The sequence below is a fragment of the Siniperca chuatsi genome, linkage group LG7 (genome assembly GCF_020085105.1).
Source record: "Siniperca chuatsi isolate FFG_IHB_CAS linkage group LG7, ASM2008510v1, whole genome shotgun sequence".
Taxonomy (NCBI): domain Eukaryota; kingdom Metazoa; phylum Chordata; class Actinopteri; order Centrarchiformes; family Sinipercidae; genus Siniperca; species Siniperca chuatsi.
Window position 1 is genome coordinate 16,523,106 of NC_058048.1, and position 20,535 is coordinate 16,543,640.

Below are 20,535 nucleotides of genomic sequence, written 5' to 3' on the forward strand. Positions count from 1 at the left end.
TATTGTACATGTCTGACCGTTTGTCTGCATCAAGGTCACAGCACACAGCAGCCATGGGGAAGAAGGCGGGGGGACAATTTGGGGGACAGTAGTGCTCCAGGAAACCAGACACGTTCAGTCCAAAGTCCATCGCCCTGGGGAGGTAGTCTGGGTCTGCGTTCACCCTGCCAATTATCTGGAGAGGGCAAGAAAAAAGAGAGAGAAAGAGTAAGAAGAGTTAAAAATAGAGCTGTCAGAGCAAAGGGAATCCTCCTGCGCCAATCTGCTGAAAACCAGTAAACCCTCCAACGTTCCCAGTAGACCACAACTACCGTTTGTCTGCCTGTCAGAAGCCACATGAAAACAACTTTGCTTTTCTGCTCTCTCTAATCTCTGCACTATTCTCTGGCTAATGGTGTCCATCTGGAGAAGTCATACTCTGGGATGACTGAATTAAGCTGTGGAGCCCAAATTTTGTGGATGGTGTGTGGCCAGGGGCTGACTTTGGGGCTGGGTTTTCATTCAGAAAGCAAGACTTTTCCCTCTTAAAATGAAATGAATGTTTTACAAATGTTGGGAGGAGTTGACATTTTGACAGATCACTTCATTTTGTCAAAATGTAAAGTTTAGTACATTAGACCAAGAAGTGAAAAGGAGTGATGAGTAGGTACTAGTAGAGTAGTTGCACTAATGAAAATCATAATCTTGCAGCTGAACTTGTAAAAACAGCTTTTAGGTGGTAAACTATGACCAAATTCAATGAATCAATAAAACGGCAAAATCATCTCAGAGTCCAGAGGGTTTGAAAGGGTTTAATGTTAAAGTGACAAGTAAAGCAATTTTTTTAAAATGATAGGTAAGCATAATTTTAAGCTTTTGGGAAAAGCTATGAAGCAATTTTAGTTCTGCTAATCAAACAATAACCTCCCTGAAAACCTTGTTAACTGTCTGGGTTTTTATTAGTACTGAGAGAATATGATCACTCACCTCGCAGAGCATGATACCAAAGGAAAAGATGTCTACTCTCTCATCATAGCTCTTCCCTGGGAAGGGAAAAGGACAAAATTAGGCTGTTGAATATTTAGGAGGAATGTCACATATAGTGAACAACTCTAGCACTGCAGTGACTGTCGGTTTCTTTAGGAAGGTGTGAATGGGTTGAAATGAATAAATCGGTGTCTCCATATTATTGAAAAAGCAGCAAACACACAAGTGTCCCTGTAGATCATACCGTGGATCATCTCAGGAGCCATCCAGTAGGGGTTTCCCACCACGGTGTACCTCTTTCTACGGTCGGGCCTCTTCAGGCCGGGCAGTTTACCCTGTGACAACTTCTCCTCGTGCTTGTCGTCCACCATGAGCCGAGACAGCCCAAAGTCTGCCACCACCACTGTGTTGTTCTACACAAAGAAAATTAGACATAAAATGTTAGCATATGAGAGAGTGATAAAAGCGATAAAAGCTTCACAGTAACAGTAGTGTTCAGCTAGTTTTAAGCTCCTTTAGAAAGCCTGAAATTCAATTTCAAGCTTCTAATTTGTCTTTGTGTAGATTTTCCAAACACTTTAGATGTGAGCTCTACAATACAAACCTTTTGTTTTCATGTGAGACATGTACAATGTTATGTGCTCTGCTTGAGTAGGGTCAGCTGGAAGTTTCCGCTGCAAGCTACTTGTGTGGAGTGTGTTTTAAGAAGGCTTAGTCTGTTATAGCTACTGCTAATAAAGCTCTCCTTTGTTTTTATATCTGAAGTGCCTCAGCAAATGACAGGTGCACTGTGTTAAATCCTCAAAGAAAACATACTGTATATGCATAGGTATGTCCATACACACACACACACACACACACAAGTGTACAGGAATACACAAGTTCTTACCTCTCGGACTAGACAGTTGTGTGAGTTCAGGTCCCGGTGGATTATGTTCATGGAATGCAGATATGTCTGAATGACAGATAGACAGACAGGTAGGAAGAATAGAAAATAAACAAAAGAAAAAATAGAAGCTTTTAGTAGTAATCTAAAACCCATGCCAAGAGGAACAATCGTGCCTTGTTTCATCTCAAGTAGCTTGTGTTAACAATAACAATAATCCAGTCACGCACAATGTTCACCATTGTACTCATATCAAGGGAATACATTAAGAACCACTGGTCTAATCCGGCAGGAATTCATGCTGAAATTTCCATAGAGGGAGGATGGAAAAGAGTGTGCCCATTATCAGATGGGTTGTAGCTCACTAACACGACCACTAGAGTGAGACAGCAGTGAAGATAACAGGAAGCACAGCACCTTCCCTTATTGCTGCATATCAAGAAATTTCACTGCCTTAATTAGATTAACAGGCCCAAAAAAACCCTACAATTTTTGATAACATAAACTACTACAGTTACATGCACATTTCAGTTTTTGAACTCACCATCCCAGCAGCTATGTCCTTGGCAAAACTGACCCGCTGGTTCCAGGGATAGTTGCTGTCCTGTGAGCAAAAATCCCAATTAAAAGTCATTGTATTCAGCGGCAGTTGCTTCTGTTGAATCATGACATCTAACGAGAACTTAACACCTGCAAGCTACAAAGAGACCTGAGGCAATGCCAGACCAGACCATTTCCTCAGTTACTAACAGATCGACCCTATGCATTTTGAATACTGAACAGGGAGCAGACATACTCCTATGTTGGCAGGCTCACCATTTTCTTGATGATTTCCCTCAAGGTGCCTCCCTTTATGTACTCTGCGATGAAGTTGAGCCTCTTGTCCTTGTAGAGGACTCCAATGAACTTGAGCACGTTGGGATGATCGAGGCAACGCATGACCTTCACCTGATGAAACAATGTCAGACACACTTGTGAATGCTGCTCTACGATCCTACTACAGTCTCTATTTCTGTTAAAGCTTTACTTAGTATCATCTCCACTGTTTGAGTTATGCTTGCTACTTAGCAACCATATCCATACCACTGCTAAAGCTAACTCTAAGTGTAACCATTCCCTTAACTGTAAAAATCTAACTGACAGTGTGAGTACAAAACTTATTAGCTGTGGGTAAAATAAAACTTAAAGGACTAGTTCGACATTTTGGGAAATACAAATGCTTTCTTGCCATTAGATGAGAAGATCGATACCACTACATACACGACATACAAACAAATACAAGGCTACAGCCAGCAGACAGTTAGATAAGCTTGGCATAAAGACTGGAAACAGGGGGAAACAGCTAGCCTGGCTCTGTCCAACGTAACACAATCCACCTGCCAGCACCTGTAAGACTCACTAATTAATATGTTATATCTTGTTTGTTGAATCTCTACAAAAACCAAAGTGTAAAAACAACAAGTTGTGTTTTACAGGGGATTTATGTGCTGGACTATTTCTAGGCTGGGAGCAGTCTTTGTGCTAAGCTAAGCTAACCGGCTGCTGGCTATAGCTTCATATTTATTGTACAAAAATGAGAGTGGTATCAATCTTCTCATCTAGCTAAGGAAGTGAATACGCTTATTTCCCAAAATGTCGAACTATTCTTTTAACTTATAGTTTAATGATATGTTCAGTATGTATCAGCAGTTCTGATGAAGCATACTGGAAACGTAAGTGTTTTGTAAGTTTTGTTTTCCTAAGGGGCCGGAGCAAAGCTACCCAGCAAGTGTGGTGTAAGAAGTTACAGGTAGTGTTCACAGCACTTCTACAGTATGACACCTCATAAAACATTTCCCTCCCTGAGGGTTGGGCTGTGAAGGAGGAGGAGGAGGAGGGAGGTCACTATTACACACACATAAACCTGAAATATACCCTTCAAGTTTCATGATGTCTTTGTCTTGAAATGTTTGGTGCAACTCATTTCTAACCCTCACCCGAGAGGCTGCGGAGCATCAAACAAGATCACAAGAGACTCAGTAATGTGAGGCTTGGGCCACCTACAAACAAATAGCCAGTGGGAGTAATAATCATGCTTCATTGTGGTCGGGGGTTTGTTTTATAGCCGCTCTTTCTACTCTGTCTACGCGACACCAATTACAAACCAAAGACTCAGTATTATCATAACCTAATAATAAACACCCCACACAAACATACACTGAACCACATGGGAACATTTTTCCTGAACTTCAAACATCCCAATTAAAAGGCTGTTAACTGGATGAGTGAGTCTACAATACTGAACATCAAACAGGAACATCAGGAGTAATTCAGTTCGAGGGTAACAATAACTCAGAAAGTCTTACAGAAGTCTAAACGTCTGTGTATGTATGAGTCGTTCTCTGTTATCTTTTCAAAGGACAGGAAAGAGATGAAGCTTTGTGTGGGAGGTAAATAAGTTCTGCTCATCCATCATTTTTGGGAGAAAGAAATGTGTTAACGTTCCCTTTCGTCCTATATAGAGGTAATTTTATGTGTTTTACTTTCATTTATTCAGGTGAGAGAACTCTTCCTTTTTATTCAGTTACGCCCTACATTCACACAGAGGAGCTGCTAATTTTAACTACAATATTCAGCATCTGTTCTTGCACAAAAACATTTTTCTTTTACTTCCTCGGCACAGATTTTCCCAGCTGATCCAGAAATTCAAACCTGCAACTTTCCAAACCTGGAACTAACTTGCTTCATTAACTTTAGGTTTCAGGTTACTCTCATTTTAACACTCGGACTATCATCGAATCACCAACAGTTATTGATTTCAGATTTCTATTTAGAACAAATATACAGTTGTTTCAGCCTCTGAAATAATCTGAACTGAGTAAATGTTACACTCCTTAATTATGTAGCATCCGGGATCGTCCATCTCCACTCACCTCCTTCAGGAATGTTCTCTGTGTCTCGTCATCAAAGCGAATCAGCTCTTTCATCACCATCACCTCCCCTGTCTCCTTGTGGGTCACCTATGACGTAACAAATCCAGTTGAGCAACAAGCTGGGAGACTTCATTCTGATGCAACGTTAAACCATAAAGTGTGTGAGATTTTCATTCCACCTTCTGTATGTCAGCATGGAAAACATACATTTTAAAAACTCCAGGATGTGTTAGAGCCACAAACATTAAACCTCCTGCCTCTCCAAACTTCTCTTACTTATCTCAGTGCTGCCATCTTCTGGACAATGTAAGTACAACTACATTTGTTCTCTAAAGTGTTGATGCATGCTGCACATGTACTTTACATACAGGCTGGTGTAAAAATACGCTAGCTGGCTCTGCCCACCTTGATGGCCTGTCCAAAGCAGCCCTTCCCCAGCACCTCTCCATGTATGAGGTCAGATGGGCGGAAGATGCGGTGTGTCTGGTTGGACACGACACGGAGCGACTCTGATCGATTGATGTCCTTCCTCTGGGAGTTGGGGGACGCTGCATTGCTGGAGCCTGGTGACTTATCAATGCTGTAGCTCCGCCTGGGATGGTGAGAGCAGGGAGAAGAACAGAAAGAGGAGAAAGAAAGGGAAAAAGAGAGATGAAGAGAATACAGCAATGGAAGGGATGAAGAAGAGGGGATTGCTGATGCAATAAGAAATATTCTATATCTACTGTAGATTAATCTTTATTAAGAGAGGATACAGTATAATCTAAAAGAAGGGCCGAAAGAATCTTACAAAGACTTACAACTGAACCTAAAGGAATACAATTCATTTTTGGCAATTAAAATACTTAATCTGGGCATTTGTGAGAAATGAAAACAACTTCTTTTCACAGCGGTGAATCCACCACGATTTGGCGATGAGGAGGCTAAAATGACTTCTGCTTTTCATGAAATATCAACAGTGCGTTAAGGTGTTAAAGATACGATACAACATTATTGTTAGTTTACAATGAAATTCATTTTGCATCCTTGGGCAGTTCCGTTCAAGAAATTTACACATAGATTGAAAATATAGTTACACATATGACACGTTTTATACACGTACAAAACACATCAAACAATGATGACAATTATACATATCACATTATGTCCCCTGGATTCAGATCTCAGTTAGCAGCACACTGATTTTGGTTTAGCAACAGGATAACCTGATGAATAAAATAATTCTTCAGTCTGTTGTGTTTAAATGGAGAGACTCACAAACACACAAATTTTGATTTGGATAACACATACTAATAAAGTTTAATAGTTAAAGTAATTATAGAGTGCACAGAAGGGAAACTGCTGCCATTCCTGATGACACAATGGTAGGTTGAGCAAAAAACTATCACCACACTGTCATATTCATTGAAACCTCTTGCACATACATACTGTACATAGTAGTGGCAGAATATAACAATTAAGGTGTTGCATACAGTAAAAGTTGTAAACTTTTCATCTGTGCCCGCAATCTATAGTTCCATCATAGCTAAATAAAATATCCCCGTACAAAATCTGCAAAAAGCAGGACTAAATCTGTAAGTTTCTTACGTGATGATGCGGGATCTCAGGCTGCTGATGTTGGGGTTGGGGGGCTGGGTGATGGGCAGGATGGGGCTGGGGCCCTCTGACAGAGGGGTGGACAGGGGGCCGTCCACTTGCTCTTCGGCCTCGGAGGAGCCTGCCTCCTGCCCTTGACTGTGAGGGTCGTGTTCGATGGTGAGCTGTAGCAGCCGGCTCGTCTCCTGGATCAGCAGGTCGATCTGGAGTGGAAGAGGGAGTTCAGATGTGTTGGTCGGACAGCAGAGATGTTATTGCTAAAAGAAATGCTCTAATGGATGAAGTCTGTTGAAGTGCTTTGCAGTGCTGCAATGAGTAAAGAATGTGAATCAACCTTCACATCCTACGACCTAAAAGTTAAAGGTTACTAGGAGGGATGAATATCTGATCTCCCTTTAACAAATAGTAAATATTAAGCATTTAGCAGTTTACATGACAACTAAGGCATAAATCATTGTTAATTATATAGACTAAACAGGCCACAGAGAATAAAACGAATAAAAGTCCAACTAATTGTTCTTCTACTGCTTCTAGTCTCCATTATCTTGTCCAACTTAAATGTCAAAAAGTTTAACAAAAGGTTAATATGGTCTGTTCTTGTTCACCAGGTTCTACAAACTGCTGGTGGGCAGTATTGGTAATAACAATTAAGCAACATATAAAGTATTTTTTAGGATGAGCTCCAAAATAACTGTTGGCACGTTTCCCTCCTCAACCACGGACAATTCAAAACATCAAGATTTCCTTTTGCATATTTACAGTGAAGTAAAATATTTCAGTAACAATGTGTCAGGGACAGTGTGGTGAATACCTCATCCAGAGGGACATTGTGAATGGGCGTCCCGTTGATCTCAAGGATCCTATCTCCAACATGAATGGAGTTTTTCACATCTGGACTGATGCAGTCTGCGTCCACCCTGAATAAAGAAGAACAATAAGCAGAAAAAAAATCATAAAGAACTCTTCAAACACCTTTATGCACGCACTGAAAGATTTTCGTTTGGACACTGACCTGAGATCTGATAAAGTCTCAGCTCATTTGAATAACAGTGTCTTAGATTTCTGCTCATTTCCTTTTCCTTCCGCTCTATTATACATTTTAAATTAATCTCATCTATCACGCTGTCCTCCATTTTTAATCTACCCTTCTTCATCCTTTGTCCTCCACTATACTGACCTCTCTTTCCTAGTGTTAGTGTAGTCTCTCCTCTTTACACAGTAACATCTCAACCACAAAATATGCAAACACACACACACAAACATGGACAGATAGACTCACTGGGAGACTCTGACAGTGTGTCCATGTTCAGGGCTGTAGCCATTGGTCGGGCTGAGCGGTTGGTCGATGGCAACAGAGAAACCTCGGCCTCTGCGCCCGTTGTTGCCCTCTGCTGAGCCTGGGATGGACACGAGTGTGACGGTGTGAGGGATTCGTGAGCATGGCGAGTCCGGCAGTGACACCGGAGTGACAATGGTCTGGTAGTAACAGTGGCCACTGGAGCCAGAGAGGAAGAGGAGGAAAGGATGTGGGGAAGGAGGAGGGAAATAAAGGTCATTGAGGTTTCTGGCTTTACACCCGTTCATGCAAGTTCAGTTCGGTTTTTACAGCATCACATGTTGTTGTCGAGATCTTGCTTTAGGGGGAAACACTGTGCTGTCATTGTTCAGATTTGAGGGTCAGCGTGACCTCTGATAAGTCAAAATCAGTTTCAAGTTTGGCTTATAAACAGGACTATTCTTCCCCAAAACATGATGAATGATGGGAATGTAAGCAGGACTATGACAGGCTATGAAATTATACAAAACTAACACACAAGGGCTGAAACTTAATTTGAATGACCTTCTTTACACACTTCACACTTTCTCATTTATGCTTCACCTGTATCAGACGAGCAATTTAATAGCAGATTTTCTTGCCTGCTGTCATCTGAATCAACCCGATTTAGTAAATCTCTCGATAAATGTGATGATCTGAGACAATCACATCATGGAGTCATCATCCACTTCTACTCAGAGAAGAGGACAAAGGCAGTTCTGTCTGTATGTATCTCTGTGTAGTGCAGCTTCATAATGTTCCTGATTTGAATTTGCAGGTTTGCAGCCATCAAAACGAAGACTGTTATAGCTGTTAATATGTTAATACAAATGATCTTCTCTGAATCTACTGTTCTATCACAGTACATCTCTGTCACCAGCCTAAAACAACTGTACTTTGAGTAGCTTCTTGTGTTTATCTGGCTGCAAAATTCAATGTACAAAATGCCAAAACAATCCACAAATTGTTAAAAAAATATGCTCAAGCATCTGTGGTAAAACTGAATTTCCAAAATGCATTGAGTTAGTTGTCACCACAGTTGGTGTCCTTTGAAGCCCAAAATAAGGCGCATGAATTTAAGATTTTGACATTCACTGCAGCTTTGGATTCTTGTACGTTTTTTTTTGTGTGGCTTTGGTTGCACTTTAAAGGGATTTCAAGTGGATTAGTTTTCTGCAGAAGAGGGAAAATTAACTATAAAAAAACAATTGTTTGGTAAATTAGGGGGGGAATAGAGCTACCATACCACAAACTGCATAAGCTTTGAATTTCCAGGGTTAAAACATTAGGCCAATTAAAGATAGACAGAAAGTTTTGATAGACTTTGATATTCGGGTGTTTGCATTTCTTATAATATTGTGCTTGAGGCTCACCAGTAGAGTTTGGATCTCTCCACCAGAGCGTATGTGTCTCCGTCACCGATGAACGCCCTGCAGTTCAGACAAGTGAAGCATTCTGGGTGATATTTCTGTTCCCCTGCGACCTGTTAAGAGAAAAAACAAAGAAACAGTTAAAAGAAAATGTGATGTTCTAGGATGTCAAAGGGATTGTTATCTGATCTCTCGTTAAAACACTCCAGGGCAGGAATTCACAACCATGTTTTTGATGTGAGCGAAGCAACAGGCAACATGAGGCTTTAATAACTGGCCGGAGAAGTAGGGCGAGGTCTGGTCACTGAGGGTAATACTGAGAGCTGGGAGATTGAATTTGCTGCTGCCAGATCCCCCCTACAGAGCGTAGGGCAGTTTTGCAAACAAGAGAGGGAATTGAGTTATGGCCAAAAAACAGAGCAGGCAATGAGCAGATTAATCACACTGGCAGATCTGAGGATGATGCTGCCGCTGGAGGTTTTCAGCTCTGGGTGTTCTTCAGACCAACGGGAGAAAACCAAACACTGTTAAAATTATCAGATAAATCATAAAAAAATGAAAAGATCAACTGTGTATCTTCTCCATCGAGTAACAACCTTCACACTTTTACCGTTGCTCATTAAATCTGTTTGTGCTTGCTTGTTGTGACTCTGATCGACTGAGAAAGTGGCCCACACCTCCACATATCAATATCGACCCCTTTTAACTCCTTCAGGTAATTTTGCGCCCAATGATGCAAATGACCCACCCACTAACATATCTAAAGCCTTCTATGATTAAACATGAGCTACGATGTCAAGCACTAAAGGTCGACTCCACCTGCGCTCCCCAGAGGCTGCGCTTGTGGTTTCATTTTGTGCTTTGAGTGGCAGAAAAGTTTGGAGGGAGTGGGCCCCCTGACAGCACTTCTCAACTGCAACAATCTGCAATGCTAATTCAGTTTACCAAGAGTGACGAGGGCCATTACATAGAGGAGTGCTGAACAAAGAACAATCAATTAAATGTAAAGGTAAAACAGAGACATTTAGTTTTGTGTAGAAAACAGATATTTGCATAATATTTCTCTAAAAAGACACATTTAGAAGATTTACATAATTCAGAGAAAATGTCTGGATCATAAAAGTTTTACTACTAATATTTATTTGTAAAACAGGCTTTCATATATCAAACCACCATCACCGAAGAGCAAAAAAACGAGTGCATGGATGCAGCCACAATTCTGAGATTCAGCCTTAAAAGTAACTAGAAAATTTAAGCAGAACTACCAATAGCCCAAAGAGAGGAATGCTACTTCTAAATGGGCCACAAAACTGAAACAAAACAGGGAAAATGAAACAAAAAGGAAGCAAATGTGAAGATCAAAGAATCAATAAAATCATTGCGTAGGGCCATATGTCTACTGCCCCACCCTCCTAGGAGAACAGCAGTGAAACCACGACCGCACACAAACAGATAAACACATGCTGAGGGCCCTCAGGCTGCAGGGAGGAAGACACTGTACAAGCAGATATTAATTATCTGCTTTTTAAGTAATTAATCTGAGCAGCTCCTTCCAGCTAAATACCAAGAAAACATGCCACCACTTGGCTTTGATGCAAGGAGTAAGATAAAATCCCGACTTTACCGTATTTTCTGATGGTTTTCTATCCTCTATTTTCCTGTTTTTGGAGTGAGAATAATAAAGATGCAACAAATAAAAGATTGAGGATTTTCCTCCTTTTCGCTGTACACGTTGTTTAATGGTCACGCTGACAACACAACATCATGGCAGAGAGACAGAGAGAGCGAGAGGAGAAAACAGAGACGTAATGGCTTTGTAATGGACAAGGTAACAAGGCAGCCGTAGGGCTTATTTCTTTATTTGTCCTCCACGCAGCCTCATAAAACAAGAGACAATTACTGTCTGACATTGGCAGTGAGTGTAAACACAACGCATCAGAAAAACAAAAGTATGAGAAGACAGAATCTAAGGACTTCAACCAAGTAAGATTACAGTGGGATGGAAAGATAATTTTTCAAGTTAAATACAACAATTTTATCATGATTTCTAGCATCAGATTTGTTTGTGGATAGCGATAGTGAATTTACTTTCTTTTGTGTGTGTGTGTCACTTAGGTGCAGCCCTACAAATGGGAAAGACAGGAAGAGAGGACAGCTGGATGGAGATGAAAAGGGTGTGTGGCTCTACACAACCGGACACTGCTGCTGCCATTTGCTTGCCATGCAGGCATGACGGACACACACACACCCACACCCTCTGTAAAACCACAGGCGACAGCTGCTGCCCTCATATTAAGAACATGCTTCCTCTCGAAAGGGTAGATATAAAGACAGATAGGGAGAAATAAATCGTCAGTCTATGTGATATCAAACCACGTGACGGATTTCAAGACAGATTCAAGAAACATCACATGTATTAACACACCAATGGTTCCATTTTTTTATCCTCACTCAACACAGAAGCTGTGTGTATGTGTGTCTTCAAGCCTCAGAGAGTGTATTTCATTATTTGTGTATTAGCTCATCATGCTCGTGAGAGTGTGACTAACTGGTCATGTAGCCTTGTGGCCTCTTCTAGTGCCAACAAACCAAACTGTATGCACATGTCTCCCTCGGGGAAGGGTGAGCAGGAAATGTAGCTCAAGAGACACTTTGTTTTTGTAGCTTATGTAGCTCAAGTTTATACTTTTTTTTAACCTTAAGTTTACAAAGAGACATCTTATTAGTATTTCCCAACCTTTTCTTGCTTGTGACCCCTTAATACAAAGTCTACTATTCCACTATTTGTATGTTTATGATTTGCAAACAGTTCAATCAAAGAGTGATTTCCCCCTTCGGATATTTAATCTTTTTGAGGCCTGGATTTGGTTGCACCAGCTATTTGTAAATCCATTTCTAAGTTTATGTGTCAAATGAGTGATTTATTAAATACAGCTGTAACATTAAAACTTATTTATAATATTATATAAATGTCTTAGCTAGTAAAGACTAGTGATGTGTTAATCAGTCACTAGGAAACATCTGTAGCACTGTTCAATCAAAAACAATCAACTACGTAAACAGAAAGTCACTGTAGCATTGTAACATATCTGCTAAAAATTAGTTTTAGGGACCAAACAATAATAAACTTAACTGCCAATCCTTTGTAAATGCAGGTATTACTTTGAATTGTATTTACAGTATGCATACATGTGTTTTTCAGAGTTAGTATTCATGCAGTTTAGAATGAGTGGGAAATATTGTATTATGCTAACCTAGCTAACATTATTTGGTAATTTAGTGTAATGTTATTGGCATGGTGTTTTGTAATTTGTGGTATGTTGGGTTATTTTTGTGAAATGTAATTCAAATTCCTCTCAGTTTACATCATTAATCAAGGGTCAGGGCAGACATGTCAGTATTTCATATTACCTCTTTTGCTCTTCCCTCTAAACGGGTCATATTAGCAAGCTAACGTTAGTTTTGTCAGTTAGCTAGTCAGGTTAGCTACGCAGTAGTTACACCTGGCAGGTACTGGGTGTTGATATTAAGCAACAACGTAAGAACTGGTTTTTGTGGTGCAACTCATTTTCATTTAGTGTTGAGTAAATCTCCACTTATGTCATAACTAGGCTACGTTTCAACTTAAGAAGAGCTGGTACAACCAGCTCTTGAAGAGATAAGTCTATACATTATTTTACAAGAGTTAAAGCTTAGAGAAAAGTCTAAAAAATAAATATTATTTTAGTAGCAGACTTTTGCTTTTTTTACTCCAGTAATCATATTGTGACCCCTTAGAGGTTCCTGACAGCGGTCACTCCTCAAGCACTGGTGGAGTATGAAGTATCAATCGACTTGCTCTGACCAATTGCCTCTGACACATTTATGCTAAATAATGCCTTGCTCTATGCAAACATGCTCAAGCCGACAAGGACCGACTTGAGCCATCGGTGTTGGACGCACAAAAAGACCTACAGGCTGTTGGCTTGGCGTGTCAGGGCCTTTTAAGCATTATTTGTTTTTAATGATTTACATGTGTGACCTTAAGTTGACAGTGGAATGTGAACAAACCCTTTTAAGCCATTTGGAGGAATTTATGGCGGTCTAATGCTCTCAGCGACACTAAACAGCTAAGAAGCATGTTGGCAGTAAGTCAGGGAACTCCTTCAGGCCATCAGTCACCCATGTTGACTTTTCCTGAGCTGAGGTCTGGGTAATCACTTATCTGGACAATATAATTAGTTTGCACCTAATGATTAGATCTGAGTTGAAAACTATTACATGACATTCACTCGTAGGCTACCAGATGACTCAAAAGGAAAACTGAAGATTTGAATAATAACACAGAAGTAAATAATTTAAATAAAAATCTATTTTCCTTAAAAAGTTGATACATCATCTCACAACCTCTCTTTTTATTTGTCATGTTTCAAAGTGAATCATTTAGTTCCTATTTTTGAACATTTCAGATTTTCCCCACAACATTTTCCACACATCATTTCACATTTACGAAAGAAATGACTTGAAAATGAAAGTGAGGTGATGTGAGGTCAGATCTGTTGAGTCTGAGTGATCTTTCATAAAATCATGACATGTAGAAGCTGAACACTTTCCCCAGACTGAAGTAGATTAGTAGTAGATGAGTATTTGTGTATACTGATGTATCCAATACATCAATGTCCAGGCATTTTAAACACACAATCTCATTATCGTAAAGGTAAAATGGAAAATGGAAACTGAGGAAAATAGGAAATGTTGAACGGAGGAAATTAAACATTCAAGATATGAAGTTTTTTAATATTTTTACAACCCATTTAACTTCTATAATATTTAAATTATTCACCTTATTTGTTTATGTATGCAGTTATACATTTGACTCATCAGATACCCTGTTGCTGGGCATCTGTTGCTTCTAGGACTCCACAGGAGCACAGTAGAGAAAGTCATTTTAAGTTGAGCTACAACGATTCATCGATTAGTCAATTAATCAACTATTTTGATAATTAATAAATCGCTCTTGTTAAACACAAAGAGGTTGGAAGTGATGGGGAACAACATATATATCAGGTATGACTTAAGGTCTACAGTACATGTGTGTCAGTGCATGTGTTCATACACAACGGACCTCATCAGGAACCTCTAAATGCCTTCGGGTCCCTCAACAACCAACCCTCTGACTTTGCTCCGGCTAAATGTGGAATGATGACCTCATAATAACGCTGCTGACGGTGATTCTGAATGGCCTCACTAAATTATGGGAGATCTGGCTCTGCTCAACCTCATGTTTGATGTAATGAACCTTACTCCAAAACCTCCTTCACTGACTAAACTCAAAAACACAGTCCATATGTGACTGAGCTCCCAGAATCAACACGTAGCATTAAGAATTGTGTTTAAAAATGACCTCATGCGGATGTTTTGAAGAAATAGCAAAAACATCACATGCATTAGGGTACCTGACACTCCCCACAGAGGGAGCTACAACTGGGCCACTGATCCCAAAAATGTGTCAAAGGGAATTCCTAAAGCTCCAATAGACTAATAAAAGCACAATGCATGATCAAGATGTTTCACACTGCTGCAATCAAGGCTGTTGGAAGACATGATCCTGACTCCCTTTCAGAGCTTTTTACAGTAGACATCATTTAGGCAAATACAATTAGACTGAAAGAGAGAGAAGACAGTAGACCACATTGATGCTCTCTGAATGGAAACCCCCCTTCAGATACAAACAGTACAGTAACAGTATACACAGGCCTCAGCTTTAGAAATGCTGTTCATGTATTCAGCTTCTTTCCTCCTCTCTTAAAGTCTCACATCCACTGTGGTTTACAGTGTAGCCTGCATGTAGGTGGTAAATAAAAATAACACGGTGCAGGGACATAGTTATTAGACGTGACAACTGTTGTCCATCTCTGAATGTGCACACATGCACTCACACACTTTAAATCCTACTTTTATCTGAGGAAGAATGCTCTCTAAAAATAGCACACGTACCATAGCTTATCAGTTTTTCATGACATGGAAAAAAAAGAAAAAATTGGAGCGGCGTACAGAAAAAGAGGAACAGATCTGTAATTACTAGGCAATACAGTGACCCAGTTTAAAATGACACACAAAACACAGCAGTGTACAGCATCATGCATTAGCTTCAGTTTTAAAGAGAGAGAGTCTCTGCTGAAGCAACCGGCAAACCATCTCAGCCAGCCAGTTGAGACTGTCTGCCTCCTTGCCGGCTCATGTGCGACTGTACATCACTCATTAGACACCCGGTAACCCAGAGCAGCAGCAGTGAACAGCCTCACCTTCTTATCCCGTTTCCACAGTTTGAGACAGCAAAAGCTCCAGAAAAACAAGTCTCCCACCATGTCAGCGAGAGCTGGCGTCACTCCTCGCTGTTCTAGTTCATTCTACTGAGGCAGGCGATTCCCCCGCTGTCACAACAAAACACTGGTAGCGAGAGACAGAGCTGCAGGGGGAGGGAGAAGAGAGAGAGAGAGCAGCCCACGCCTTTGCAGCTGAGCTCATCTGTAAATCAATGTCACTCCTCCTGGCTCTCACCCCTCCCACCCTGCCTTCCTCTTCTCTCTCACTTTTGCTATGACCTCATCGTTTCCTGTTTGGCCCTGCCCACTCTTGCACATGCGCCTCCCGGCTGCTTCAATCCCCCCCGCTGTCTTCCTCACTGCTCATCTTCTCTCATGCTGCCCCCATTCCTGCAATCACATTTCAAAAGCAGTGAAAACCAGGAGCGTGACAGTTATAGGCTTGACTTATGGGACATTATGTGGGGGAATAATGTTCTTCATTAGCTAATTTGTTCATGTGAATTTCATTTATTTTGTTATGTTTAAGTGAAACAAAGGCATTGTTTCAAGCATACAGATAAAATAATATAGTCCTATCCACTTTATCTAAATTTACAGTATACTGTATGTGCCTGTCATTCTGTTCATCTGATCACTATAACATTATTAGAGCTGCAAAATTATTATCTTCATTATCGATTAGTCTGTTGAATATTGAGTAATTGTTAAGTCAATAAAAATGTCAGAAAATGGTGAAAAATGCCTGTGGTGATTTATTCAAGTTGCTCATTTTGACGTCATGGCAATCAAAAACCCAACTTTATTCTTGATAAATGACGATAAAAATTATTCAATTGATTGTCAAAATTGTTGACCATTAATTTTCTGTAAATCGACTACTCAGTTAATTGTTTCAGCACAGTTCTGATCATAGTTCAAAGTGAAATTATTTGAACTGAAAGAGTTCTTCTCATTGTAACTTCTTCTAAAACACTTTTTTTAAACAAACACAGTGTGTGTATGTCACTTATATTTTCTTAGATGACCAACTAAATTCTTGTTTGACATTTTGTAGACTGCTTGATTAAATATTCTAATAAAAGGGTCAACAGAAAGCAAACGTTCATTCTCTTGTCCCACAATAATCAGATGACAGCCTGATGAAACCACATGAAAATGAAACTAAGGAAATGCCCAAAATGTCCAGACACAGCCATATGTAGAATAGGTGTAATGTTATTATCTTTCTTTAAATGTAGAGAACAGATCACAATCACATAGCATTGAGCACAAATTATATGATATGCTTGTGTGATCTTCAGTGATAGCATTCAGCTCACTTATTCACCCTGTCCTTACTCTCTACTTTTTTCTCCTCCCCTGCCTCGTAAAATCTCTCTTGCTGGGTTTATCTTTTGCTGCTGCGTCACTCTTTCCTCCGCCCTCCTCTCCCTACCTCTGTCTCTCACTTGTCCTTGTTGCCTCACTTTGTTTATGCCCCTAAAAAAGTCCTGCATGTTGCTACACGCCAGTGCTGGAGGGCCATCTGAGTGGGCAGATATTAATAGTTGGTCAGTTGCCCTCTGTTAACTGCTTGTTGGTTCTTATGTTAAAGCTTGGAGACAGATTGCAGAGAGAGATGGATGGTACAGAAAACCTGATTACGTTACTGTGGGAGTTATTGAAGCTGCATTAGAAACTATACCAGAAAACACCCCACTTCCGGCAACATCCAGGTTACAAGGTCAACAAGCAGAAGATACAACTACAGAAGGTCAACAGTGAATGATCAGATTGTTTACAGAACTCACTGTATGGTAACTGCAGCATTCAGCAGTTGACTGTAATATTGTATTGATAAACAATTAAAACCGTTGTTGAATTTCCCCACTTCTACGGTCTAATACAAAGACACAGTCTTAAAGCAAAAGTGACCACATTTTTTTTTTACTATTTATTCTTTTCTCAGTCTTTTGGTATTTATTATTGTCTTAAATGTCAAGAACAATTCCACCATCATATACTTTATACTTTTAAACATAACCTGTTTAATATTTAGTCATTTCCTGCATTTCCCAGTTTTTTTTTACGTGGTAGTTCATGTGTAGGTTATGCATAAAGAAAGTTTTCTCACATCACAAAAATGAGACTAAGCTTCAATCGTGCCTTTTGCTCAGAACAAACATATGGGCTCTGTCTCTGTATAATTAATGGCAACGGTGAAAAATAGCAAGTCCAAAAATACATTTCTCCACTTTAATTCTGCATCTGTCTCTAGGCAGCTGATAATTTGTCTCCCATCACCCCTGTACAGTAGATGCCATTATAAAATATCTTGCAATCACCTGCATTTGACCAATGATCAGAAGGAATGAGAAACAACACAAAACAATAAAATATATCCAGGAATGCATTCATCTCAGAAATTAAAAGTCATAAGCAATAAATCAAATTCTTGCTCAAATCATTAGTCTTTTTTTTTTTACTGCTACAGCTTTACTTGGTCTGGCATGACCAGTATCTTATGGAGGCTAATGTCAGGTAATGTTAGCCAACTTTAGGTAGATATTTCTGTAAAACAAAATGAGTCATTATGTCTCTTTTCTACTTTTGCTAATGTAACATTATATTTGCACATTTTAACCTGCAATAACTGATTTATTTGCTACTTGAGGGCAGCGGTTAACAAGCTGTGAATCCAACAACACTGACATTATCACCTTTTAAGTTGATATGGCAAACTTATTAGCAAACAGTTGCCACATCGAGCAGATACAAAGCAACATTAGCATTCATTAGGAGTTGTGTTTCTGGCCACCTGATGAATATTGTCCAATATTCATTCTCTGTTTAGCTTTGTTTTTGGTCTCCTCCAACTCCTGGCAGAAAAAAATCTGGCTCTTTAGCTGCTAAATGCTCCATAATGTTCACCAGCTAGTTGCTAACTGTGTCTGTTGCCGGTGCTGAGCAGGTGGTGTACAGCCGGTTTTTAGAGCCGTTTTTGCTGCATTTCTTCAGCCAAAAATACAGCAGTGAGAGCGAACCGAACAGTAAAACTGAGGGCCAAAAAAACAAAACAAAAAGCTCTAAAACGGTCTGTAGAGCTGAGAAGTAGAAGAAGAAGAGTTGGGTGATCATTCTTGGTTCATCACTATGAGCGACACCTTTCACATACAAGTGATCCACTGTTAATATAAAAATATTTATCATAGCAAAAGTAACAGAGGCTCACTTTAAAGATTCAAACTACGTTTTGGTACCAAAAGCGATAAGTTGTATCAGTGACTTCATGTTTAATCGGTCAAGTTTAGTCAAACCAGCTGGCAGTCAGCTCAGAAGTGAAACCCACAGCCGTGCCACAGGGGGGATTTCAGCCTACAGTTCAGCCTACAGGGGCTGCTGCTTTCATCAGTGTTTCCACTCTGGAAAGAGGAAATGCTAAACATGTTTCAAGAAACACTTCAGTAAAGAGATCACTGGTAAGGTTATGATCCTTTTAAATCTCAAAGTGTTGATATTGATTGCAATATTTAAAATAAAAAACACACATGACTTTATACAACATCACACTGTGAGCAGAAGATCAACATAAAGCCTGAAGTTTGAACCTCCATCACAGCAAGGAGCCATCCAGCTTGTCCCCAGCAGCTGCATTAGGACACCCCTCTGTGTGTGAGCCTGACCTCTGACCTCCCTGAGGCATTTTAACTAAAACTCTCCCTTCTCCGAAATACTATGCAAAACAAGTTTCTACACTGTAAGAGAGCACTGTGTTCAGACCAGACCGAACGCTGTGTTCAATGTCACTGATGAGATCATCAACAGTTGACCCTGCTGCTAAGAAAATAATGTCACAACCTGAACAGCAACAAGATCTTAACAAATACCATTTCCCAACACTTATTACACATGTGTCTGTCTTCACTTAGGGGCAAAATAATCATCAGGCGTTTACAGAAACAACTGGCAGATTCCTACCTCACACCAGTGGGAGTAGATAAAGTACAATGTAGATCTGGGACTTTCCACTGGTTTTCTGGCCAACCAAAATTTCACTGTTTCTCAAGATTAACTACATACTGTATGTAGGAGAATTATTTGTATACTACTCATAAAGTCAGAAAACAATTACGAAAAGAAGACCCACAGCATGAACATGCAAGTGTGTATCTACTGGAAACACCATGCAATGAGTAAAATCATAATACAGCACATTTTAGATGATACAAACTTCACTCATAGTCTCATTCATGAATTCATACAAGGTCAGGTCTGTTATTTATGATAACCCCCCCCCATTATGTTCGTGTTTTACAAATGTTTTCCTTTTCTTTGTTTTCCATTTACTATATGTAATCTTGTTTTTAACAATGTATAAAGAACAGATCCAAATGTATCTATCAGACTGAAACCAAAAAAAAGAAATAGTTGGTATACAGATGGTAAAAAGGGAGAGGTTCAGCACATGATGTAACTTTCAGAATACATGATTTGAATTTCATAAGGGTACATATGATGCCAAAAATCCCCAAAGAAGCATTTGTGATTTCAGGGAAACTTCTTGGATTTCATCTTCAACTGTTTCGGTAATTCATGCAATCTCAGAAACAAAGAAAGAGAAAAAAGAAACAAAAAAAACCCCCAAGATTTAACACAATGCCAGTCAGGCCAAACCGTAACCACCTGATAACAGCTTTACTGTAGGCAATGACATGATGAAAATGAACAAAACAGCAAATTCATGATTAGTCATGTCAAAACAATAATGGCGCCTGATGGACTAACAACCAGAGGTTTTGTGCTGGTTTTGGGCACTGAAAGAAAATGTGAACAGACATCTTAAACAGCCTCACTACAAAATCACTGACATATGGAACAACCAGAATGAGACTGATTCATCATTTTCAGTCCATGGAAAGAACTTCTTACTAGTCGTTTCATAATTCAAAGTTGTAACATTCATGTCCAACCAACACTAATGCAGCTTTAATTGAAGTTCAGCTAGCAAGTAAGGATGCACTGAACTTTTCCACTCACGATAGCATTTCCGATATCTCAACTCAGGTTATCTGCCAATCCAGAGCACCGATCCGATACCAGTGCTCTCTTTCCCAAATTGAAAATCTGTATACCTCACTGCGTGACAATAGAAACTCATGCAAGAAACTAAGTCAGTGCCCCACAATGACTGAATGAATCTAAC

At 39.8% G+C, this 20,535-nt stretch overlaps 1 protein-coding gene across 3 annotated transcripts in view; it reads right to left on the reverse strand.

Annotated features, from left to right (window-relative positions):
* Window positions 1-20,535, reverse strand: part of limk1a (LIM domain kinase 1a) — a 54,519-nt gene that overhangs the window by 3,552 nt on the left and 30,432 nt on the right. For 2 of the 3 annotated variants that reach the window (XM_044202197.1, XM_044202198.1), the window contains 12 exons: window positions 9,049-9,158; window positions 7,640-7,855; window positions 7,172-7,277; window positions 6,352-6,563; window positions 5,170-5,356; window positions 4,765-4,851; window positions 2,669-2,800; window positions 2,397-2,456; window positions 1,856-1,921; window positions 1,211-1,379; window positions 967-1,022; window positions 18-175 (listed from right to left, as the gene is read on the reverse strand). In XM_044202197.1, the coding sequence (XP_044058132.1) occupies window positions 18-175; window positions 967-1,022; window positions 1,211-1,379; window positions 1,856-1,921; window positions 2,397-2,456; window positions 2,669-2,800; window positions 4,765-4,851; window positions 5,170-5,356; window positions 6,352-6,563; window positions 7,172-7,277; window positions 7,640-7,855; window positions 9,049-9,158 (1,559 nt within the window). Of the gene's footprint in view, window positions 1-17; window positions 176-966; window positions 1,023-1,210; window positions 1,380-1,855; window positions 1,922-2,396; window positions 2,457-2,668; window positions 2,801-4,764; window positions 4,852-5,169; window positions 5,357-6,351; window positions 6,564-7,171; window positions 7,278-7,639; window positions 7,856-9,048; window positions 9,159-15,329; window positions 15,590-20,535 lie in introns of those variants that run through there. The other variant, XM_044202199.1, reaches the window with a different exon arrangement.